Source organism: Salmo salar, chromosome 18, assembly GCF_965601325.2.
Source record: "Salmo salar chromosome 18, fSalSal1, whole genome shotgun sequence".
Lineage (NCBI taxonomy): Eukaryota > Metazoa > Chordata > Actinopteri > Salmoniformes > Salmonidae > Salmo > Salmo salar.
This window is the reverse complement of record NC_138308.1, coordinates 15,319,980-15,345,591: the sequence shown is the minus strand read 5'-3', so window position 1 is coordinate 15,345,591 and position 25,612 is coordinate 15,319,980. Positions and strand designations below refer to the sequence as shown.

The 25,612-nt window shown below is 43.9% G+C and overlaps 2 protein-coding genes across 4 annotated transcripts; both read left to right on the top strand.

Moving 5' to 3' along the window:
• Positions 1-7,589: 7,589 nt before the first annotated feature.
• Positions 7,590-17,419, top strand: LOC106576686 (lymphoid-specific helicase). 3 transcript variants are annotated; one of them, XM_082964730.1, is made up of 23 exons: positions 7,590-7,764; positions 8,003-8,103; positions 9,573-9,655; positions 9,754-9,876; positions 11,448-11,489; positions 11,597-11,621; positions 11,746-11,807; positions 11,908-11,949; positions 12,090-12,314; positions 12,397-12,579; positions 12,712-12,855; positions 12,994-13,190; positions 13,295-13,391; positions 13,488-13,649; positions 13,787-13,929; positions 14,183-14,327; positions 14,537-14,620; positions 14,740-14,859; positions 15,004-15,120; positions 15,236-15,395; positions 16,123-16,219; positions 16,326-16,402; positions 16,650-17,419. In XM_082964730.1, the coding sequence occupies exons 1-23, from the start codon at positions 7,757-7,759 to the stop codon at positions 16,742-16,744; spliced, it is 2,532 nt and encodes an 843-aa protein (XP_082820856.1). In that variant the 5' UTR covers positions 7,590-7,756; the 3' UTR covers positions 16,745-17,419. The 3 variants fall into 3 exon arrangements, with proteins under 3 accessions (XP_082820856.1, XP_014009468.1, XP_014009467.1); XM_014153993.3 differs by having other exon boundaries at positions 9,537-9,655; XM_014153992.3 differs by having other exon boundaries at positions 9,534-9,655.
• Positions 17,420-22,984: 5,565 nt separating this feature from the next.
• calhm2.1 (calcium homeostasis modulator family member 2, tandem duplicate 1) lies at positions 22,985-25,155 on the top strand. The gene is made up of 3 exons (XM_014153994.3): positions 22,985-23,118; positions 23,439-24,067; positions 24,296-25,155. Exons 2-3 carry the CDS (start codon positions 23,522-23,524, stop codon positions 24,707-24,709), a joined length of 960 nt encoding a protein of 319 aa, XP_014009469.1. The 5' UTR covers positions 22,985-23,118; positions 23,439-23,521; the 3' UTR covers positions 24,710-25,155.
• Positions 25,156-25,612: the final 457 nt, after the last annotated feature.

Sequence of the window (25,612 nt, the reverse complement as noted above, 5' to 3'; positions counted from 1 at the left end):
TTGCCGTACGGAGGGAATAACTACACTGTTTGTATTCGGCCATATTCCCAGTCACATTGCCATGGTTTAATGCGATGGTTCGTACTTTCAGTTTTGCCCGAATGCTGCCATCTATCCACGGTTTCTGGTTATGGTAGGTTTTAATAGTCACAGTGGGTACAACATCTCCAATACACTTCCTGATAAACTCAGTTAGCGTTTCAGTATATTCGTCAGTTTTATTCTCGGAAGCTACCCGGAACATACCCGTTGAATAGTGTTTAGCACGGGTACTTCCTGTTTGAGTTTCTGCCTATAGGAAGGGAGGAGGAAAATGGAGTTGTGGTCAGATTTGCCGAAAGGAGGGCAGGGGAGGGCCTTGTATGCATCCCGGAAGTTGGAGTAACAGTGGTCTAGTGTTTTAGCATTGAAAATGCTTGCTGGAACTTTAATATGTTCTGCATTTTATTTGGGAGCAGCACAGAGGCACCCAGGTGAAAGCGTGTTGTCTTGGCCTCACACTGCCCAAGAAAAGCAAGGGCCTCTTCAAAAAGCCCCAGCTCTCGCTGGCAATACAATCAGTCAATCAATCAAATGTATTTATAAAGCCCTTTTTACATCAGCCGATGTCACAAAGTGCTATACAGAAACCCAGCCTAAAACCCCAAACAGCAAGCAATGCAGATGTAGAAGCACCGTGGCTAGGAAAAACTCCCTAGAAAGGCTGGAACCAAGGAATAAACCTAGAGAGGAACCAGGCTCTGAGGGGTGGCCAGTCCTCTTCTGGCTGTGCCGGGTGGAGATTATAACATAAAGAGATGGCCAAGATGTTCAAACGTTCATAGATGATCAGCAGGTTCAAATAATAATAATCACAGTGGTTGTAGAGGGTGCAACAGGTCAGCACCTCAGGAGTAAATATCAGTTGGCATTTCATAGCCGATCATTCAGAGTTAGAGACAGCAGGTGCGGTAGAGAGAGAGAGTCCTTCCTAATACAAAAGGCCATTGTGTAGATCTGCCTGTATAAGGTGCCTCTCCTCCGCTGCCCTAAGGCACATGTTATGCAGCATCACTGCATGCTGCTTTGCCCAGAGCAGACTGTCCCCCATGCTGTTGGACACCTGGGACCAGACTGGATGGTCTTGCTGGAAACTCTTAACACGTTCAAAAAGTGAATACTGGAACATAAGAATTTGGGGAATGGTCAGAGACGATCTGTAGAACACTAATGTCATATGGGTTGCTATTTTGTGATGTCATTAAAAACATTATAGAGGAAATACTGTAACTTGAAAAGTATACACACTATATGTATAAAGTTTTCATCCAATATGTTGTGCATATAATGTGAAAAATGGTGAAAGTATTTTTAAGATAGGGACATGATTTTAGGAGCAATAAGAGATAATAGTGTTACATAACTTTGTACAAGTAAGTAGCCACACCCCGAGTGAGGTCAGAGAGCGTGTCAGCCTGACGGAACGAGCCCCTTTTGACCAGAGTGCATAAAGGCTTGGAAAAGAAATCAACCTCCAGACCAGAACATCGCCAGGCTGCAGCTGCCCGTGTAAAGTGGTTTGAACCCATAATACCAACATGAGGGGGAGAACAAAACTACCCTCTCAAACAATCACTGGTACAGCTGATTAGCTGATTAGCTGTTCAAGTTTTTTTTTATATATATATATATATATATATATATATATATATATATATATATATATATATATATATATATATATATATATATATATATATATTTCACCTTTATTTAACCAGGTAAGCTAGTTGAGAACAAGTTCTCATTTACAACTGCGACCTGGGCAAGATAAAGCAAAGCAGTGCGACACAAAAAACAACACAGTGTTACACATGGAATAAACAAGTGTACAGTCAATAACACAATAGAAAAAAAGAAAGTCTATATACAGTGTGTGCAAATGGCGTGAGGAGGTAAGGCAATAAATAGGCCATAGTAGCTAAGTAATTACAATTTAGCAGATTAACACCGGAGTGATAGATGAGCAGATGATGATGTGCAAGTAGTGATACTGGTGTGCAAAAGAGCAGAAAAGTAAATAAAAACAATATGGGGATGAGGTAGGTAGATTGGGTGGGCTATTTACAGATGGACTATGTACAGGTGCAGCGATCGGTTAGCTGCTCAGATAGCTGATGTTTAAAGTTAGTGAGGGAAATGTAAGTCTCCAGCTTCAGCGATTTTTGCAATTCGTTCCAGTCACTGGCAGCATAGAACTGGAAGGAAAGGCGGCCAAAGTAGGTGCTGGCTTTGGGGATGACCAGTGAGATATACCTGCTGGAGCGCATGCTACGGGTGGGTGTTGTTATCGTGACCAGTGAACTGAGGTAAGGCGGAGCTTTTACTAGCATAGATTTATAGATGACCTGGAGCCAGTGCGTCTGGCGACGAATATGTAATGAGGGCCAGCCGACTAGAGCATACAGGTCGCAGTGGTGGGTGGTATAAGGGGCTTTGGTGACAAAACAGATGGCACTGTGATAGACTGCATCCAGTTTGCTGAGTAGAGTATTGGAAGCTATTATGTAGATGACATCACCGCAGTCGATGATCGGTTGGATAGTCAGTTTTACTAGGGTAAGATTGGCGGCGTGAGTGAAGGAGGCTTTGTTTGCGAAATAGAAAGCCAATTCTAGATTTGATTTTGGATTGGAGATGTTTGATATGAGTCTGGAAGGAGAGTTTACAGTCTAGCCAGACACCTAGGTATTTGTAGTTGTCCACATATTCTAAGTCAGAACCGTCCAGAGTAGTGATGCTAGTCGGGCGGGCGGATGCGGGCAGCGAACGGTTGAAAAGCATGCATTTGGTTTTACTAGCGTTTAAGAGCAGTTGGAGGCCACGGAAGGAGTGTTATATGGCATTGAAGCTTGTTTGGAGGTTAGTTAACACAGTGTCCAAAGAAGGGCCAGATGTATACAGAATGGTGTCGTCTGCGTAGAGGTGGATCAAAGAATCACCCGCAGCAAGAGTGACATCGTTGATATATACAGAGAAAAGAGTCGGCATGAGAATTGAACCCTGTGGCACCCCCATAGAGACTGCCAGAGGTCCGGACAACAGGCTCTCCGATTTGACACACTGAACTCTATCTGCGAAGTAGTTGGTGAACCAGGCGAGGCAGTCATTTGAGAAACCAAGACTATTGAGTCTGCCGATAAGAATACGGTGATTGACAGAGGCGAAAGCCTTGACCAGGTCGAGGAAGACGGCTGCACAGTACTGTCTTTTATCGATGGCGATTATGATATCGTTTAGTACCTTGTTGAGCATGGCTGAGGTGCACCCATGACCAGCTCGGAAACCGGATTGCACAGCGGAAAAGGTACGGTGGGATTCAAAATGGTCAGTGATCTGTTTATTAACTTGGCTTTCGAAGACTTTAGAAAGGCAGGGCAGGATGGATATAGTTCTTTAACAGTTTGGGTCTAGAGTGTCACCCCCTTTGAAGAGGGGGATGACCGCGGCAGCATTCCAATCTTTAGGGATCTCGGACGATACGAAAGAAAGGTTGAACAGACTGGTCATAGGGGTTGCAACAATGGCGGCGGATAATTTTAGAAAGAGAGTGTCCAGATTGTCTAGCCCAGCTGATTTGTACGGGTCCAGGTTTTGCAGCTCTTTCAGAACATCTGCTATCTGGATTTTGGTGAAGGAGAAGCTGGGGAGGCTTGGGCAAGTAGCTGTGGGGGGTGTGGAGCTGTTGGCCGGGGTTGAGGTAGCCAGGAGGAAAGCATGGCCAGCCATAGAGAAATGCTTATTGAAATTTTCGATTATCATGGATTTATCGGTGGTGACCGTGTTACCTAGTCTCAGTGCAGTGGGCAGCTGGGAGGAGGTGCTCTCGTTCTCCATGGACTTTACAGTGTCCCAAAACTTTTTGGAGTTAGAGCTACAGGATGCAAATTTCTGTTTGAAAAAGCTAGCCTTTGCTTTCCTGACTGACTGCGTGTATTGGTTCCTGACTTCCCTGAACAGTTGCATATCGCGGGGACTATTCGATGCTATTGCAGTCCGCCACAGGGTGTTTTTGTGCTGGTCAAGGGCAGTCAGGTCTGGAGTGAACCAAGGGCTATATCTGTTCTTAGTTCTACAGTTTTTGAATGGGGCATGCTTTTTTAAGATGGTGAGGAAATTACTTTTAAAGAACGACCAGGCATCCTCGACTGACGGGATGAGGTCAATATCCTTCCAGGATACCCGGGCCAGGTCGATTAGAAAGGCCTGCTCGCAGAAGTGTTTTAGGGAGCGTTTGACAGTGATGAGGGGTGGTCGTTTGACCGCGGACCCATAGCTGATGCAGGCAATGAGGCAGTGATCGCTGAGATCCTGATTGAAAACAGCAGAGGTGTACTTGGAGGGCAAGTTGGTCAGGATAATATCTATGAGGGTGCCCATGTTTACGGATTTAGGGTTGTTCCTGCTGGGAGGAAGCTTCTGATGTTAACAAGTATATAGAAAAGCTCATTTAAGAGCGACGGGAAGAATAATCTATTCTGTAGTTCTGTTCAAGACTACATGACAAGTCATTGGAAATGACTACATGACAACTAAGGAAATTGTGACCTCTTGTGGACAATCAGAGCCATACAACGGGCCGCGGAAAGGCCCAGCCAACCCCTTTTCCAAGAAGCCTTGGCTCCGACAAGTAAACGGAGAACCAAGACATTCTCACGTAAATACATTCACGATTTCTTACTCCATGTGTGCAGCGGTTTGTGTACAAAACATATGGTTACTGTGAGAGTAGTTTCTAAATGTACCAAAGTATTGTGTCTCTGTCCCTCTCTGCCCCCCCCCCCCCCATATATTTTGTGACAAGCCGTCATATTGTGTTTCTATCATATTAAGTTTCTAGTCAATAACTTATACAGTGTCTCTGTGTTTATCCTGTGTTATTATTTAGTTAGCTAGTAAATAAATCATTTTTACCAATTTGTGTAGTGCTGAATCATAAGTAAGGCTTGGGTTTTTGCAGATGCAAGGAGGATACAGCGTTGGCGCCGCCAAGGGATGGCCAGGGGGGGCCATGGCCATCCTGATACAATCGCTGGCCCTCCACTGGCCCCCCCTCGCCAGTCGCATATGCATAATATGCTTCTGAGTATGCATAATATGCTTCTATCTGATATTTTACATGAGATACTATTAATTTAAATCAATAATGTATATTTTTCATAATAGTCCAGATGGCAGTCTGCCTCATGGACAGCAGCAGCTGAGCTCAGCTTTGTGTCTCTGGTGGCATCATCAGAAGCTAGCCTAGCTGGCAGCTGCCTGCAGAGTTGAGTTGAGACGGGTAAGTAAGTCATACAATACTACTTATAGTAAAAAAAAAGTATGTATTCAGTGAACTGTTCGTTTTTGTTAGCTAATTAAATTAGGTATTGGGGGGGGGGGCTTAGCTAGTTAGTTTATGCCTGGCTTAAGGTTACTCTGCAGCATAGTGAGTGTTAGCTAACTATAGTTAGAGTTATCATAGCTTTCTAGAACGATTTTCAAACCTCTTGATGAATTTAGGACTGGCAGATCATCTAGCTAGCTGACATTATGGGCTGGTATAGCGTTAGCTTACTAGCTACGATTAGTCACTGTAGCTATGTCAATTTCCAGAAAATGAAGAGAAAGTCCACAGATATCTCTTATTTCTTTTAAGAAGAAAAGTAGTACAGGGGTGACGCAGCCGACAGGGGAGCAGCAGCAGAGGGTTAACGTTAGTGAGGATGCAGTTGAAGATGACGATAACATCATTGAGCAAGCCAATGAACAGGTAGAGGCAGCGAGTGAGCATGACAGAACAGAGGCAGAACATGACAGTGACGCACAGGCAGCATCAGTGACAGAGCACAGTAAAGAACAACAGACCGCAGCATGGCACGAAAGTGCGGAACAGGCAGCAACAACAGTCACAGAGGTTGACAACCATGCGAGGCAGGACTCAGCTTGAGCTATTCAACCCGTTCCTGGACCAACAGGTGAAGTTGTGACAGTGCCCCTGATATTGAAATGGATGGCTAGAGAGTAACGTTATCTGGATAAATGTATGGTTATAGCGTGTCTACATTGAGTTTTGAGTCATACATAATCACATTAAGCCTTCTGATTCATGTTTATTAGTAGTTGAGTTTGAATAGTCTGAATAGAATTATCTATAGGCCGATATTACAAATGTAATCGGTAATTACTATGGAGAGGGGCTAGCTACTTATGTTATTATTATTGTTATTATTATTTTAAAATCAGAATAACAGATTTTGCCTCTTCTTTCATCCTAGATATATCCCAGTCAAGAGCAGAGGGGCCCAAACAGCCACATCTGAAGTTTTTCCCGCGGACGGTACAGTAAGCATAAATGGCTGGAAAACTCTCAGAGTAAAGACTCTGCCTACTGTTATGCCTGCCGGCACTTCAGTCTCCCCTCCTCAGGTGATTCAGTGTTTACATCTGAAGAGGGGTTAAAAAATGGGGGAAAAGCAACTTACAAAGATGGGGATTTGTAGGCCATGCCAAATCAGAATCACATACTAATGCTATGTTAAGTGTAGAGTCAAGACAGGCTAGGGCCATAAATCTTTATGATTTTGTGGATGTGTTTGCCAAAAGACACAGCAACAGGCGAATAAAGCTGTATTGAAAAGAATGTAGCCTAATAAAGCAGGGATATGAGTAGGTTTTGAGTAGGCTATAGTAAAATGTACATTGTCCATTGATAATGCTTTTTTTGGTTTTGTTTTTCATTTTTGGCCATAGCCTACAACATATTTGTTAACAAAAAGACACAGCAACAGTTGAATAAAGCTGGATTAAAAAAATGTAGCCTAATAAAGCAGGAATATGAATAGGTTGTGAGTAGGCCATAGTCAAATGTATATTGTTGTCCATGATTATGCTTTTTTGTTTTGTTTTCCATTTTTGGACTTTATTTTTATGCCTTTATATAATATTTTTGTTTACAAAACACCTGACTAAAGCTGTATTGAAAATAATTTGAGGCCTCTGTGTGGTGTTTTTAAACTTTTTAAACATTAACTGTAACATAAGAAACCAAAGTATATCAGTATGCGATTCCTTAACTCTCATATTGACATAGTTTTCAACTAGCCTATATACTACAACAGCATAATGGCATTACTGTGAAATTCATTTATGGCTTTTGGTTTTGGTGTGCCACCCCAAGATTTTCAGTGGCCCCATCTGGCAACCCCATGAAACATTTCTGGGGGCACCACTGCAGATAGAACAATGGGTTAGTTATTTTAAAAAACTTTGACCGTACTCTGCGGAACCGGTATCTTTGGTCAGTAGTTCGCGGGAAATATTAATACATTGGATTTTAGATATATGATCCTAAGGGGTAGATGTTTCATGAAGCGATTTCATATCTCAATTCTGAACAATTTTATTGCGAGTGAAAATGTAATATGATCTTACTCATGATCATATAATCAAGTCTTCTCTCTTTCGATGTTCTGCAAACCAAAAATAGAAATACTGTTGGGTTTTGCAATATATCAGATCCCCCTGTCTTTAACATTAGTTTCATCCTCTTTGGCGCGAAATTATGAAGCCCCGCCTCCTTAATTCTACAGTCAGTCATCACACACAGACAGATTGCTGAATGCTTGTGTAACTTGTTTTTATAACTTGCTATATCTAGCTAGTTCTTCCAAAAATAAATATCCCAGGGAAATAGTTTATTTTGCTACATATCTAGTTTGGCACTTTTTCCCCCAATATGAGTTGGTAAGTCCTGTTTTGTTTCAAAACGGTCTTTGTGCATGCAGCTACCGTTAGATTTAACCTAGGGCTAGGCTAACGTTAGTAGCCCTAGCTAGCTAACGTTAAATCGCTATGACGTCGGTAACGTTAGTGTGGTGTTTCGTAGCTTCAAGGCTAGCTCGCTGAACTTCTTACTTGCCATACAATTTACACATGCGCGGTTATTTGTCTCACTCTCATTCATGTAATATTTACTAAACAGCGTAAAGGAAGAAACCCGAAGCATGTCTCCTCATTGTCCGAAGCCTAACGAATCTGAAGAACCGCTGGGTACAGCTATGGAGGAGACTTTGCCTGAAAATGGTAAGTGAAGACACTCATTCATTGGCCATCGGTGGCTTACTAACTTGTAGTAGCTACTACCCCTTAAAGGTTGCCTCCTAATGACAATTCTTCACTTAATATAAATTATAACCATATACGATTTATATAGAAAAGTATGTGGACACCCCTTCAAATTAGCCGATTCGGCTATTTCCACCACACCGTTGCTGAAAGGTGTATAAAATCGAGCACACAGCCATGCAATCTCCATAGCCCAACATTGGCAGTAGAATGGCCTTAGTGAATAGCTGTGACTTTCAATGTGGCACCATCATAGGATACCACCAAGTCAGTTCATCAAATGTTTTGCCCTGGTCAACTGTAAATGCTGTTATTGTGAAGTGGAAAAGTGTAGGAGCAACAACGTCTCAGCTGTGAAGTGGTAGGCCACACAAGCTCACAGAACGGAACCACAGAGTGCTGAAGCGTGTAAAAATCACCTGTCCTCGGTTGCAACACTCAATACAGAGTTCCAAACAGCCTCTGGAAGCAACGTCAGCACAAGAACGGTTTGTCAGGGGCTTGTCAAAGGAGGCATTTACATGTCAAAGGAGGCATGCACAAACCTAAGATCACAATGCGCAATGCCAAGCTTGGCCTGGAGTGGTGTAAAGCACGTCGCCATTGGACTCTGGAGCAGTGGAGTGATGAATCACTCTTCATCTGGCAGTCCGCCATTCAAATGTGGATTTGGCAGATACCAGGAAAACGCTTCCTGCCCCAATCGATAGTGCCAACTGAAGCTTGGTGATGGAGGAATAATGGTCTGGGGCTGTTTTTCATGGTTCGGCCTAGGCTCCTTAGTTGCAGTGAAGGGAAATCTGAATGCTATAGCATACAATGACATTCCAAATCAAATTTTATTTGTCACGTGCCGAGTACAGTAGGTGTTACCGTGAAATGCTTACATACAAGCCCTTAACTAACAATGCAGTTCAAGAAAGTTCCGGGTTCCGGTGCGGTGGGACATTCTAGAAGATTCTGTATTTTGTGGCAACGGTTTGGGAAGGCCCTTTCCTGTTTCAGCATGACACTGCGCCGTGCACAAAGCGAGGTCCATACAGAAATGGTTTGTTGATCATGTGGAAGAAATTGACTGGCCTGCACATAGCCCTGACCTCAACCCCATCGAACACCTTTTGGATGAATTGGAATGCTGACTGCATGCTAAGCTAAATGGGCCAACATCATTGCCGACCTCACTAATGCTCTTGTGGCTGAATGGAAGCAAGTCCCTGCAATTTTACAACATCTAGTGGAAAGCTTTCCCAGGAGAGTGGAGGTTGTTATAGCAGCAAAGGGGGGACCAACTCCATATTAATGCCCATGATTTTGGAATGCGATGTTTGACAAGCAGGTGTCCACATACTTTTGGTCATGTAGTGTACTTTAACCATATCACCACTCAGCAGCTGCAAGTGTGGAAGCTGAAGCTGTAGTGTCTGCAGTTGTCATCACAAAAGAGATGGAGGAAGAGGAGAAGCAGTTGATGGAGAAAGGAGAGAAACAAGAAGAGGAGATGATGAAAAAGGTTAGTTTTTGTTGTTGAAAAAACGTCTGAACAACTGTAGTGATGTTATTGGGGTAATGTTTTCAATGGCCAACATTTGCTCTTTTTTCCCCCCCAAGGCTCGAGAAGCTCGGGAGAAGGAATCTCATGACATTCGCTTCAAGAGACTGCAACACTTGCTGGAGAAAAGTAACATCTATTCTAAATTCCTTCTTACCAAGATGGAGCAACAGCAGCAGGAGGTAAGTCCTAATACCAGTGGAGTGGAATATTAGAAGTACCTCTTGCACAGCTTATTGTACAACTACTACCTATCCATAGATGTGATTTGATCATGTGACAGGTGAACAAATACGAATGAGAACAGGAATCTAGGCAGTCACTACCTAAGCTCCTTAGCTTTGCCGTTTCCAGGCCTCCTTTGTGGTTATGTTCATGCATAACTCTGCTGTAGCTATCCTTAATTGGGGCATAATTGCTTTCCAACTCGTGTGATTGTCTGAAAATGCATAGAAACCCATACAGTACCAGTCAAAAGTTTGAACACACCTACTCATTCAAAGGTTTTTCTTTATTCTTACTATTTTCTACATTGTAGAATAATAGTGAAGACATCAAAACTATGAACGAACACATGGAATCATGTAGTAACCAAAAAAGTGTTAAACCAAAATATATTTTAAATTTCACATTCTTCAAATTAGCCTTGACAGCTTTGCACATTCTCTCAACCAGCTTCACCTGGAATGCTTTTCCAACAGTCTTGAAGGAGTTGCTGAGCACTTGTTGGCTGCTTTTCCTTCCCTGCGGTCCAACTCATCCCAAACCATCTCAATTGGGTTGAGGTTGGGCGATTGTGGAGGCCAGGTCATCTGATGCAGCACTCCATCACTCTCCTTGGTCAAATAGCCCTTACACAGCCTGGAGGTGTGTCGGATCATTGTCCTGTTGGAAAAACAAATGATTGTCCCACTAAGCGCAAACCAGATGGGATGGCGTATCGCTGCAGAATGCTGTGGTAGCCATGCTGGTTAAGTGTGCCTTGAATTCTAAATAAATGACTGACAGTGTCACCAGCAAAGCACCATCACACCACCTCCTCCATGCTTCACGGTGGGAACCACACATGCAGAGATCATCCATTCACCTACTCAGCGTCTCACAAAGACGCAGCGGTTGGAACCTAAAAAATCTCATTTGGGCTCATCAGACCAAAGAACAGATTTCCACCAGTCTAATGTCCATTGCCTGTGTTTTTTGGCCCAAGCAAGTCTCTTATTATTATTGGTGTCCTATAGTGGTTTGCAGCAATTTGACCATGAAGGCCTGATTCATGCAGTCTCCTCTGAACAGTTGATGTTGAGATGTGTCTGTTACTTTAACTCTGAAGCATTTATTTGGGCTGCAATCTGAGGTGCAGTTAACTCTAATGAACTTGTCCTCTGTAGCAGAGGTAACTCTGGGTCTTCCTTTCCTGTGGCGGTCCCTGTGAGAGTCAACATAGCGCTTGATGGTTTTTGCGACTGCATTTGAAGAAACTTTGTGTTCTTGAAGTGTTCCGTATTGACTGACCTTCATGTCTTAAAGTAATGATACTGTCGTTTCTCTTTGCTTAGTTGAGCTGTTCTTGTCGTATGTTATTTCATAGTTTTGATGTCTTCACTATTCTACAGTGTAGAAAACAGTAAAAATAAAGAAACCCTGCAATGAGTAGGTGTCCAAACTTCTCACTGGTACTGTATATTTACCCAAGTAGTCTGAATAGTATTTGAAAAAGCCGTGTCTTAACTGTACATTTTCCCTATAAACCCAGGAAATGCTGAAGAAAGAGAGACTGGAAAAGAAGACGCAAAAGGTGAGTGAGTTTTCCATTCCTATGAGTGTTTTTTGTTATGTTTCTGTGATTTACTGCTGCCAGCAGCTCCTTAATCACTAAACATATATACAATTTTCTTGTCACAGGGCACTGGCAAAAAGACTGGGAGAGGTAGGCAGCACTTGTGTCCTGTTACGTTGCATCATGAACACTGAATCCTCTAGTTGATGTTGAAAGCACAATTTTATATTGACGATATCCGACTCTTGAATTTGTCTTTGTTTTTTTTTTTCAGTTGAAAGAAAGAAAAGGGAGAGGGAGGAAGATTACAAAATTGCTGATGTCATGTCTAAAGAGGTAAGGGTGTCCGTCTCTTTTTGAAATGTAGACGAATGCCTATTTCACGCTATTCAACCTTTTTTTGCATATGTCATTATTTTTTTACTTTTTGTTTCAGGAAATTATGTCCAAGGCCAAGAAACCTAAAGTGGAAGACGAGGTAAAGGACTTTTGTTTATACACTGCAAGGAGCATTTTTGAACTGATTGTTACTCTTAGACTCAAGAACTTGGGAGAGTGTTGATGAGTCCTAGATGTCCCAGATGCTCTAATGTCAATATATCTGTCCGTGAATAACAGGAGGTCCTTGGGAAGAAGAAGCTAGAAGCGGAGGACATTGAAAAGATGAGTGACTCAAATGCTGACATCAAGGGCCGTCTGTCGGAGGCTGTGAGAGACAATGCCAAACAACTGCTGGACCCAGACAGGAAAGTGAACGGGCAGGCCGTGCCCGCCCAGCAGCCCCTGCTCTTCACTGGGGGAGTCATGAGGTCGTACCAGATAGAGGGCGTGGAGTGGCTCAGGGTAAGTGGGCTGTTGATTATGCCCATTTTGTTTGATCATAGAGATATTTCGTTATTACCTTGGTGTATTTTGTTTTCTCCAGATGTTGTGGGAGAATGGTATCAATGGGATCCTGGCAGATGAGATGGGTCTGGGGAAGACCATCCAGTGCATTGCCCATGTGGCCATGATGCTGGAGAGAAAGGTGCTGGGACCCTTCTTGGTGGTGGCCCCCCTGTCCACTCTGCCCAACTGGATCAATGAGTTCAAGCGCTTCACTCCAGAGGTAAAAAGAAAAAAAAAAGAACTATTCAAAGTATTACAGAAGTTGTGCAATTGATACCATTTGAAAGTGAATATGCCAATCAATTACTCTTTATTTTAACTGTTCAATTCCTTGTTCATCTTGAATTGTCAGGTGTCAGTACAGCTGTACCATGGGCCTGCTAAGGAGAGGATGTTGTTGTTAAAGCAGATTCATAAGCCTCAGGGGCCTCACAAAATGTGCCCTGTGGTGGTGACCTCCTTTGAGATTGCCATGATAGACAGGAAGTTTCTGCAGGTAGGCCCAACTCCCCTACTCATATCATGTAAGAGTTGCATATAAGTTGCATGTCTAAATTTGCCTTCCTCAAGTTGTGAAACCTATTTAACCCATTCAGCATCTCACTGATAACCCCCTCTTGCTGTTCCTCCCCAGCGCTTCCAGTGGAAGTACCTGATCGTGGACGAGGGCCACAGGATCAAGAACCTGAACTGCCGACTGGTGAGGGAACTGAAGATGCTGCCCGCGGACAACAAACTGCTCCTGACAGGCACGCCGCTGCAGAACAACCTGGCTGAGCTCTGGTCACTGCTCAACTTCCTCCTGCCTGAGGTGTTTGATGACCTCAAGAGGTAAGGGACATGTCTGTCTGTTTGCCTCTACTGTTGGAATGGGACTACACAGTATGTTTTTATTTTGCCTTGTAAACTTAATTGCACTTTACTTATCTCTACAGCTTTGAGTCGTGGTTTGACATCGACACCATCGGATCGAATGCAAAAAAAGTTGTGGCTAACGAACGAGAGCAGAACATCCTGCACATGCTCCACCAGGTAAGCCCTCTGACTGACTAGCTCTGCAATTCACTGGGAAAGGTAAAACGGTTAAACCAGTAGGGAGATTGTCCATAAACTCTCTTTCATTTGCAGATTCTGACGCCGTTCCTGCTAAGAAGACTGAAGTCTGACGTGGCGTTGGAGGTGCCGCCCAAGAAAGAGATTGTTGTGTACGCCCCACTCACTGCCAAACAGGAGTCTTTTTACACTGCTGTGGTCAACAAGACCATCGCCAAAATGCTGGGCCGGGAGAAGGTAAGACCTTCAGTTCACTGTCATATGGTTAGACTATAGAAAAACAAGGGTATAGAATGGGGAAAAAATATTGGCGACTTCTTCTGAGGCCATGCTTTGTTTTGAAAGATGTTTCTAAGAGACGTGTCCCCTTTCAGGGGGAGGCCCCAGTGGTGCTGACGACCGATGGCAGGCCTAAGCGTAGGACCAGGAGGCCTGTGGACTACAAAGAGACTGATGGTGACACGCCCTATGACCTGGAGAAATACCTGGAGAGGGTTCAGAAGGAGGCAGAGCTGAGGTCAGAATCTCCTCTACTATCGTAGTGACGCAAACAATGCTGTGCCCATAAATGGGATGATTCTATTGTTATGGCAGTGCCTTTACATAATAGGTCGTATCAATTGTAGTTTATCAAGTCTGTATCATTTCTACATTTTTGTTAATGTCAACCGCATTTTAATGTCACCTCTTAATATAAATGAACCATAAAGACTAGAGTTTGAGATTTTCCCCAACAGTGGTGTAACATGCTGCCTATCTCTCCTCTCCAGCCCCACCCCGGTGGTGGACGTGCAGATGCCCCTGGACTCCCAGATCAACCTGAAACTGCAGAACATCCTCATGGTGCTGAAGAGGTGCTGTAACCACCCCTACCTCATAGAGTACCCACTGGACCCGGCCACTCAGGAGTTCAAGGTAGAGGCCCCGCTGGATTTCAATGGCTACTGGCACAAAATGATGTAGAAATGACACGGCCTATGAATGTTGTGGGTGCATTCATGACTTCAAATCGTAGCTAAGTAGAGACTTTTGTCAGAGCGTTTAGGGAGTTGGCCTGCCATCTGGTGTAGCTCATTTGTAAATGCGTTGTCTTGTGTTTCACCCTCAATCTCTTTCCCCTGCAGGTTGATGAGCAACTGGTGCAGACCTCTGGGAAGTTCCTCATTCTAGACAGAATGCTGCCAGAGCTGAAGAGGAGGGGACACAAGGTAAACTGAAAAATTCTTTGTCCAAGTGTTGGATTTTAATACCCCAACCTTTTTGCTTGAATATGTATTTATTGAGAGATGTTTGTGACCACTTCTGACTCGACATTGCGGACGAACAGGTGCTGATTTTCAGCCAGATGACGTCCATCTTGGATATCCTAATGGACTACTGCTACCTGCGTGGTTACCAGTACAGCCGACTGGATGGGACGATGGCTTATGCCGACAGAGAGGAGAACGTGAGTAGCGGCAGGATCTACTCCCCACAAAGGAATTACCCTTAAAGCACTCTGCCATGAAGCAGTCATACAGCTCTTATAATCATGTGGCAGTCTCTCTCCTTTCTTGTGCTGTGCAATTATCCCTCCATATTTTCTTTGCAGATGACAAAGTTCTCGTCTGACCCAGAGGTGTTCCTCTTCCTACTGAGCACCAGAGCAGGTGGCCTGGGCATCAACCTGACTGCTGCTGACACGGTCATCATCTTTGACAGTGACTGGGTAGGTGTAGAACTCTTGCCCTCTGGATGAGCACAACAACCGTTGCCTACTACTATTTGTTTGGTACTGACTGGATGTGTGCCATATGATAATGAATGGACTCTTCTTCTGTCAGAACCCCCAGGCAGACCTGCAGGCCCAGGATAGGTGCCACCGTATCGGGCAGACCAAACCCGTGGTGGTGTATCGCCTGGTCACGGCCAACACCATCGACCAGAAGATCCTGGAGAGAGCCTCCGCCAAGAGGAAACTGGAGAAGATGGTCATTCACAAGAGTGCGTAGAGTACCACATCCAGGACACAACTATTACATTGAGGGAAATCTAAAACCCACATGAATGGAAGATGTATTAAAGCAGGGATGGGCAACTGGTGGCCTGGCCCCCCTTTTGTAGGCCCATGGACCAAGTTAAAATGGTAGAATACACATGGTGCAATTTAGAAATTTGGTTTTGAATCAGCAGGTTCTCTTGTCAGTCACTAACGGTCACTCACCCTTGTCAGCGAACATTTTTTAGCTGGCTAGACTAATTTACCAACCTATCTAAACTTATAGTAATCATGATCGAATACCGACCAGGGGGCCCCCATTGATTTGGTTAGTCACACTCACTCAGATGTCATATTAAAAACTGCAGACATTTCTCCACTCTATGGCAAAATTTGTAGAATTGCAGGAAATAAACTCAAACTTAATGTTTATATCTGCTGTCAAGAGGGGCCGCTAAAATGTTTTGCTAACGAGGGGTGGGCGGGCAACAATTTTGCTATGGGCACCCAAAATGCTAGGGCCTGACTGCACGCGTGGGTATGCAGACCCGCGAGCCACTGCTGCCGCTCATGAGGAGTTCAGATTTTTATTGGCGGCCCCCACCCCCATCAGTTGCCCCTCCCTGCATTAGAGATGCTAAATATTTCAGAACTGACTATTGTAGCGGTGATGTTTATTATTATTTTTAGGTGCATGTGTTCATATTTTGGTACTTTTATTATTTTTTTCAGACAAATTCAAAGGAGGAAAAGCTGAGCTCAAACAGACGAAGAGCTGCGTTGACTTGTCCGAGCTGATGGATCTTCTCAGTGCAAGAGATTACGAGAAGTACGAGATTGTCGATCAATGTTCATTATGAAACTCACTAGAGGAAATGTCAAATGTATAGTAAGTTGGTCGAAGTCTATTGTTATTTAATGACCGTCTTCCTCAGGGAGGTGAAAAGCACCAAGGGGAAGGTCATTAGTGACAGGGACCTGGAGTTTCTGCTGGACCGCAGTGACCTACTAGGTGAGTTCTATTAAAACGCCTACTGTCATGGAATGGGATGTCGTGGTGCTTTCTAGAATGTAACGTATTTGATCCCCTGCTTCACAATATACTCAGATCCTTTGTCAGCATGCTTTACCACTGTAGAGCTCCAGTGCCGTCCCCTGTAGAATGGCCCCCCGATGAGCCCTCGACATCTATTGTGAATATAAACCTAGCTTTTGTTTGGGCTCAATTGTATGAAATGTAATCATTTGTCTCCTTCCAGATAAGGCCAAGAGGAGCTCAAAGCAGGAGAAGGTTGGAGTCTTCAAGGTTATCGAAGCCAAGGAATCATCTGAGATCAACTTGACCAGTGTTTGAAAGAAGTCGAGCTACTCCTAAAGGCATAACCAAAAAGCTCTTGAGCTAGATCCTAATGGTCCACAACACTGCTGTTGGTTATAATACTGAGACTGAAACCAGAGGACTTACTCAAGCCGTCCTCCTAAAACAACTGTTTTTATACTAGAAGAAAGAGTATTTCATTGTAAAGTTTATGCGTCTGTTATTAACTGCCTTTTTGTTGGAAGTTTATTTTTGTTGTAGAGTTTGTCAAATACTGTTGGTTATAGTGGAGTCTGTAACCAGGGAGACTGAAACCAGTCTTCCAGAAGCTGCTTATATGTAACAAAAGTATTCTTGCAGCTTTGACATCTTTCTTACCTGCCATTGATATTATTTTTGTCGTGGAGTTGGATACTGTTTGGACTTTTTTTAACCACTTTTGGTGCAGTGACTCATTCACTTGGAAGTCATTTTTTTGTAAAAACCCCATTTTTGCATTGGAACCAATTTACTTTTCACAATACATGCTAAAGTAAATGCTGTACTCATATCTTATTCAGTTCACAAAATGGGTTAATTGATACTGTATGTTGGACCAGAACTCCAAGCACTTTTATGTAAGGAAAGGTATTTCTTTACAAGCTGAGACCGTTCCCTTTTAATTGTTTTGTATGCAACCCCTCTTCTAAAAAATAAACAGTATCTCCTGAATGGGTTATGGTCATGTGAGTTCTATTCCTTATAATAGTGGAACGTGGTGCCACTTACTTACAGACGGTCTGTCAGTAGGCGTGTGCCAAAAAAGATGAATGTGCCTTTTGAAAAGGCTATGCATGTTTTCACATACACGTACAGTGAGGGGGAAAAAGTATTTGATCCCCTGCTGATTTTGTACGTTTGCCCACTGACAGAGAAATGATCAGTCTATAATTCTAATGGTAGGTTTATTTGAACAAACAAATCCCGAAAAATGCATGTCAAAAAGGTTATAAAATGATTAGCATTTTAATGAGGGAAATAAGTATTTGACCCCTCTGCAAAACATGACTTAGTACTTGGTGACAAAACCCCTTGTTGGCAATCACAGAGGTCAGACGTTTCTTGTAGCCACCAGGTTTGCACACATCTCAGGAGGGATTTTGTCCCACTCCTCTTTGCAGATCTTCTCCAAGTCATTAAGGTTTCGAGGCTGACCTTTGGCAACTCGAACCTTAAGCTCCCTCCACAGATTTTCTATGGGATTAAGGTCTGGAGACTGGCTAGGCCACTCCAGGACCTTAATGTGCTGCTTCTTGAGCCACTCCATTGTTGCCTTGGCCGTGTGATTTGGGTCATTGTCATGCTGGAATACCCATCCACGACCCATTTTCAATGCCCTGGGTGAGGGAAGGAGGTTCTCACCCAAGATTTGACGGTACATGGCCCCGTCTATCGTCCCTTTGATGCGGTGAAGTTGTCCTGTCCCCTTAGCAGAAAAACACCCCCAAAGCATAATGTTTCCACCTCCATGTTGACGGTGGGGATGGTGTTCTTGGGGTCATAGGCAGCATTCCTCCTCCTCCAAACACGGCGAGTTGAGTTGATGCCGAAGAGCTCCATTTTGGTCTCATCTGACCACAACACTTTCACCCAGTTGTCCTCTGAATCATTCAGATGTTCATTGGCAAACTTCAGACGGGCATGTATATGTGTTTTCTTGAGAAGGGGGACCTTGTGGGCGATGCAGGATTTCAGTCCTTCACGGCGTAGTGTGTTACCAATTGTTTTCTTGGTGACTATGGTCCCAGCTGCCTTGAGATCATTGACAAGATCCTCCTGTGTATTTCTGTGCTGATTCCTCACCGTTCTCATGATCATTGCAACTCCACGAGGTGAGATCTTGCATGGAGCCCCAGGCCGAGGGAAATTGACAGTTCTTTTGTGTTTCTTCCATTTGCAAATAATCACACCAACTGTTGTCACCTTCTCACCAAGCTGCTTGGCGATGGTCTTGTAGCCCATTCCAGCCTTGTGTAGGTCTACAATCTTGTCCCTGACATCCTTGGAGAGCTCTTTGGTCTTGGCCATGGTGGAGAGTTTGGAATCTGATTGATTGATTGCTTCTGTGGACAGGTGTCTTTTATACAGGTAACAAGCTGAGATTAGGAGCACTCCCTTTAAGAGCGAGCTCCTAATCTCAGCTCATTACCTGTATAAAAGACACCTGGGAGCCAGAAATCTTTCTGATTGAGAGGGGATCAAATACTTATTTCCCTCATTAAAATGCAAATCAATTTATAACATTTTTGACATGCGTTTTTCAGGATTTTTGTTGTTATTCTGTCACTCACTGTTCAAATAAACCTACCATTAAAATTATAGACTGATCATTTCTTTGTCAGTGGGCAAACATACAAAATCAGCAGGGGATCAAATACTTTTTTCCCTCACTGTATAAAAACAATGTTTGATACACATGTCATGGTTGGGGATCAATAAGTGACCCACCAAACAGTTCACATACTTAATCAGAGTAAAACAGCTGTAGAAAAGACCAGTGATGGAAAAAGTACTCACTTGTCATACTTGAGTAAAAGTAAACATACTTAATTGAAAGTGACTCAAGTAAAAGTGAGTCATCCATTAAAATACTACTTTAATAAAAGTATTTGGTTTTAAATATACTTAAGTATCAAAAGTAAAAGTATACATTACAAATTCCTTATATTAGCCAAACCAGATGGCACCATTTTCTTATTTTAATGTACGGATAGCCAGGGGTCCACTCCAACACTCAGACATCTTTACAAACGAAGCATTTGTGTTTAGTGAGGCCGCCAGATCAGACCAGGGATGTTCTCTTGATAAGTGCATGAGTAAAAAGTACATTATTTTCATTAGGAATGTAGTGAAGTAAACATCAAATATAAAGAGTGAAATACAGATACGACGTATAAATAGTAAAGTACAGATACGACTTAAGTACTACTTTAAAGTATTTTTACTTAAGTACTTTACACCACTGGAAAATACTGGACCTGACAAGTGCACAGCATTCATTAAAAGCACGTTCTGTCATTCAAAGGTCAGTAATTGTTAAACAGTGTTGAATTTGCTTGCACCTGCTCAGTAGGAGCTAGTGAACACACCCTCCATTCTCTCCTAAAGCCTCTGGTGTCAGGGTGCTCAGCCTTGCACATTACTGGGGTGTGGTCAAAGAGGACACTAACCTGGCTGGTGCATTTTCAACCTCTCTGTTCGGACACTTAAGACTACCTCTAAAAAAGCACCAAAAAAATACTAGTACGGCACTGACATTTTGATTCAACACTGGAATTCAGTTGATTCTTTAGTAAGGACTATTTTGTGGTAGGGCAAATCTTACCTACTTGTTTTTAAAATAAGGTGTTTACGGTTACTTTTGTACAGTATCTCTGTTCTAGTATCTATTTTGACAGTGTTAACCTAGTTGGACCACTTTACCGGATCATTGTCATACGTGTCCCATAAGCCTTCGGTCTAACTAAACCATGGAACGTCTGAAGTTAGTTCTGCAGTATTTTCAGTCCAACTCTGCGTCGTACTGGCCCTGATCTGCATCGTACTGGCCCTGATCTGCGTCGTGCTGGCCCTGATCTGCATCATACTGGTCCTGATCTGCATCGTACTGGTCCTGATCTGCATCGTACTGGCCCTGATCTGCATCATACTGGTCCTGATCTGCGTCGTACTGGTCCTGATCTGCATCGTACTGGCCCTGATCTGCGTCGTACTGGCTCTGATCTGCATCATACTGGTCCTGATCTGCATCGTACTGGCCCTGATCTGCATCGTACTGGCCCTGATCTGCGTCGTACTGGCCCTGATCTGCATCGTACTGGTCCTGATCTGCATCGTACTGGCCCTGATCTGCGTCGTACTGGCCCTGATCTGCATCGTACTGGTCCTGATCTGCGTCGTACTGGCCCTGATCTGCATCGTACTGGCCCTGATCTGCATCGTACTGGCCCTGATCTGCGTCGTACTGGCCCTGATCTGCATCGTACTGGTCCTGATCTCCATCGTACTGGTCCTGATCTGCATCGTACTGGTCCTGATCTGCATCGTACTGGTCCTGATCTGCATCGTACTGGCCCTGATCTGCATCATACTGGCCCTAATCAGTGTGAACCTCTAAACCAGCTTTGACTTCAACTGCCCCTGTATTCCACAATATAACAAACTCTACACACTGATGTTTGTCCCACCTTTAATATTCTTCTTCCTGGGAATCTTGGTCAGTCGACACACGGGAATCATGATGGAAGAATGGTTGAGACCCATTGGGAAGAGAAGCAAAGACCATGCCATTGTCAAGTGAGTTTTCAAGTGCTGCTGTCAAACCACCTCATGTTCCTGTGTTTACTACCACCATTACCACTACCATCACAGCTTTTAGTCCAAAAACGACAACTATTTCCTGTAATTATTGGGACGTTATAACCCTCTGCAGGTACATGTTCTTTGCCATGATGCATAGGGCTCTACTGGCGCCAATGGTGTGGATTCTGGTCACTCTGCTGGATGGGAAAATCTTCATCTGTGCTTTCAGCATGAGTGTAGACCCCAAACCGTTCTCTGGTAGCTATAACCACAACACCTTTTAATGACAGTATAACCTTAACTAATAGCACTGACTGTATCTCTAACTCTGACTTTGACCCAAGCCCTCACCCAGAGTAAAACTAGTCTTGTCCAGTCTAGTCTTGTAACATTCTAACTTGGACTCAAACACTAACTTTAACTTAGTTGTACTCTATTTTTCCACAGGCATGCCCGACAACACTGGCCTGGACCTGGTCTAGCTCATGGCCAAGGTGCCTTGCAAAGAGGACATGGTCTTCAGGAATATCACATTCCGTAAAGCTGTTTCACGCTACGTGCGCTGCTACTCCCAAGTGAGTGTACTCCCATTTTTAAATAACCCTGAAACTCATGTCTTTACTTTGCGTATTTGAGTTGATGGGTTTAATATTCAAATCAGCAAAAATGTGGTTGCACTGTTCAGGTAGGTAGGCTTTTGTTAGTTACTTGCACACTCACATCCTACTCCTAAATGCGGGGGTGTCCAAAACAATCGTCCTGATGACTAATGTCCTACATTCTCTATTCCGAATGCCAACGCTTTATACTATACTTCCCTGACAGGCGATTGGATGGTCTATCCTCCTCTTCTTCATTCTTTTGGGTGCACTGGGCCATCTCATCAAGCCCTGCTTCGATGACCATGCCACCAACCTCCAGACACGCTACTGGAGCAACTACCTGGACATCGAGCAGAAGCCCTTCGACTAGACGTGCGCGCTGCAGTTTTACCCGCAAGTGCGTGGTGCAGTTCTTCGAAGGCATGCGGGAAGACGCAGTGCTAAGACTGCCTCTCTCACCCGAAGTCAGGTACAGGAGGAAAGAAGATATGGTGGAAGAGGAGGAGGAGAGACTCCATGGGATTACCACACAGGAACAAATGGATCAGCTGCTTCAAACATGGTTCCAGTGTAAGCCTGAGCTGGATGTCACTAGAATGGCCTACAGGCCTAGAGTGTGTGTCACCTGGGAGGACCACAATGGAAAAACCCTCTACTCAGACGTTTAGACGTGTGTGTGTGTGTGTGTGGGTGTGTGTGATTGTGTAAATAGTACTTATTCGCTTATTACTGTTTTCCACGGGCTGCATACTATACATTCAACACAATTATGTCTAAACTATTCATTAGAGAGTGGACCTTGAAACTATATGCCTGGGCGTATTTGAATGTGCTGGGATTTAGACTGACTTGTTCTGCATAGTTCGTTTTACATACTGCTCAACTCCATGGATATCAGACAGATACAAATTAGAGATGGACTGAGTTATTCAAACCTTTACATTCTGCTATTTATTATTCAAAAGGTACCTGGTACTAATGGTGATAGAGTTAATGAATTCCAAAGTAATTAATTGGTTACTACTGTGTAATTATCATTTTACCATACATGTGTTTTGGTAAACAACTGGTCATTTCTGTACTGTAAAATAAAGTGCAATTGAATGTTGTTTATATTTTATGTGTAGTTTCTTAGATGTAGTCAGTTGCTCTGAGATAGTAGTCAGCTTGCAGCCACCATGTTGCTCTGTGATCATTCAACACATGTTTTCAGTTTAAAAAAAGAACGTTTTTTTTCCACTGGGAGAGGAAACCAGAGGGCAGTTCCTGACGATGAGTCACCACTGAACATGCCCAGACCCCAGACAACACACACGAAGAGTAATGTTTCTCCCCCCGAACCGACCAGCATGGACTCTTTGGTACTTTAGAAAATCATATACCCATTTTTGCTTTTACTCACAGATTTTGTTTTTCAACCGTTCTACACAAAGAATGTACCTCAAATACCTCCCGGCTCTATAGAATGTAAGTTTGCATGACTTCATTGATTCCAGATTTTCTTCTCTGTTCTTTTCCTGTGGAATCACATGGCTTGTTTAAAGGCTTTAGCTCTATACGGCTTGTGCTAGTATGAACCAATGCTAAAGTTATGCAGTTGATCTGAGTCAGTTTCCCAGGAAATAATGTTATGTTCTTCGATAAAATGAAATCCATTAGTCAATGAAGTAGGCATTCCCAGTTGTTGCAGCCTCAATGACCAATGCAAGGAATGCTCTTATCACCAGATTATCTTACTGGGCAGCTCAGATTACAAAGATCTCATGTATCTCCCTCACTTTCTATAGTGTGACTCCCCAGTGTGCAAGCTCCAAAATAGGAAAACCCTCCATTGCTCTCCAGTGTCAGACAACACACCAAACATTTCAAAATGGCTGCTCTCATCACAGAGAACTTCAAGTTTGTCTCGCTCTTCTTCAAGAGCAAGGACGTAATGATCTTCAATGGCCTGATAGCCCTGGGCACGGTGGCCAGTCAGACCATGTACAACATATTTGCCTTTGACTGCCCGTGCTCCTCCGGGCGGAACTATCTCTATGGCCTGGCAGCCATCGGGGTGCCTGCCCTGGCATTCTACCTTGTTGGCATCATGCTGAATAAGAGTACCTGGGATCTGGTGTCTGAGTGCCGCCTCAGGAGGTGCCGGAAACTATCGGGGGCGGCTGCCTTTGCCGTCCTGGGCACTATCATTGGCAGAGCGGCCGTGGCTCCCGTGACGTGGACTGTCATCTCACTGTTACGTGGGGAGGCCTATGTCTGTGCCCTCAGTGAGTTTGTGGACCCTTCAACCTTGGAGGGTTTTCCCTCTGGACAGGGGTTAGAGGTCATGGCCAGGTTTCCCTGTAAGGCCACGGTCCCACAGGAGATGCAGGGTTTCTGGGCGGAGATTGAACGCCGGCTGAAGTACGAGTCTCAGGTATTTAATTTGATCTAAATCCACTATTCCATTTTCTTTTCCTGTGTGTTTGATAACACTATGTTTGTGGCATTATAGCTGGTGGAAAGAGGAAGTAGAAATTCAAATGATTTATCACAGTGTCATTACATTAAAAGGCTTATCATTGCCCTTATGTTTCCTGAATTTGTTTCTTGGCTGTTTGGCTTCTCTTCCTGTGGTGATTTGTCATGGTGTTGTTCCTTTCAGCTGCTAGGGTGGCTGATGGTGGCGGGGATGGCAGTGGTCCTGTTCCTCCTGCTGTGCATGAAGCGCTGCTGCTCTCCCCTGGGCTACCAACAGGAGGCGTACTGGTCCCAGTTCCGCTCCAACGAGCACGACCTCTTCCAGCGCACGGCCGACGTGCACTCCCGCATCCTGGCTGTTGAGAGTGTGAAGAGCTACTTTGGCTTCGTGGCCCTGGAGAAAGAGGAGAAACAGCAGCTGGAGGAGCACCAGAATGCCAGCCCCATCTCTAGTACAGAGTGGAACCGGATCACTGGGATCTGCTTGTACAGAGAGAAAAAGGGATTGCCCCTCTATAGCCGCCTCAACAAGTGGGCCCAGTACAGTATGGAGAACAACATAGACGCCATGGAGAAAGAGATGGACACTCTGAGCTGACTGGCACTGGACACCCCAGTGTTCTTCAGCCCTGATCCTGGGAACCCACTGGGAGTGCAGGCTTTTGTTCCAGCCCAGCACTGACACATTCAACTAATTAACTTAATAGTCAAGTCCTCGATTAGTTGAATGAATCAGGTGTGTAAGCACAGGGCTGGAGCAAAAGCATGCCCACCTGATGTGTCCCCAGGACCAGAGTTGAAGAACACTGACCTAGATAGATTCGTCTTTTACTTGTATTATCCCACATTTATATTTATAACACCCTTCGGCTAGTGATGGCACATGATAACTATTGGAAGTAAATTGGAATGGACTCAAATATGGATTGAACTAATGTTCTCAACGTTACACTGTCATTGTTCCCCATTTACTTCTGTTCTCTTCCCATTTTCAAATGGTTGTAATGGTTGATAAAGGACGATAGTCCAAAGTATTTTTTCTGAGTTTGTGTTTATATGCTTATTGTGTCTAGTTCAGGGTCCATGTTTAACAGAACATTTTATGCAGGTGTTTTACCCTCCCTCTCAATAAGAGACAAGCTCTCAGACTAGATGGCCTATTACTGTAACATCCTGCACTTCCAAACATCAGCTCGTAGACAGAGCACCTTTTTCTCTGTCAGGATTCAGTTCTGTTGCTTTTGTCTTTGTAATTTTCCATAAAAACTACCTATTATGCCTGTCGTCCTGACTATCTCTAAGATAGTCGCTAAATCTGTCTGTGTCTGTCTGTGTGTGTGTATTTATCTCTTTGTTTATCTGCTTGTCTGTCTGACTATCAGATTCACTGGCTGCCTGATTGTCCGACTGTCAAACCCATCTGAATGTCTGCTTATCTGTATAGGACAGTTATCTGAACTCATCATGAGAGGCCTCAGTTGCTCGTGGGGCTACCCACATG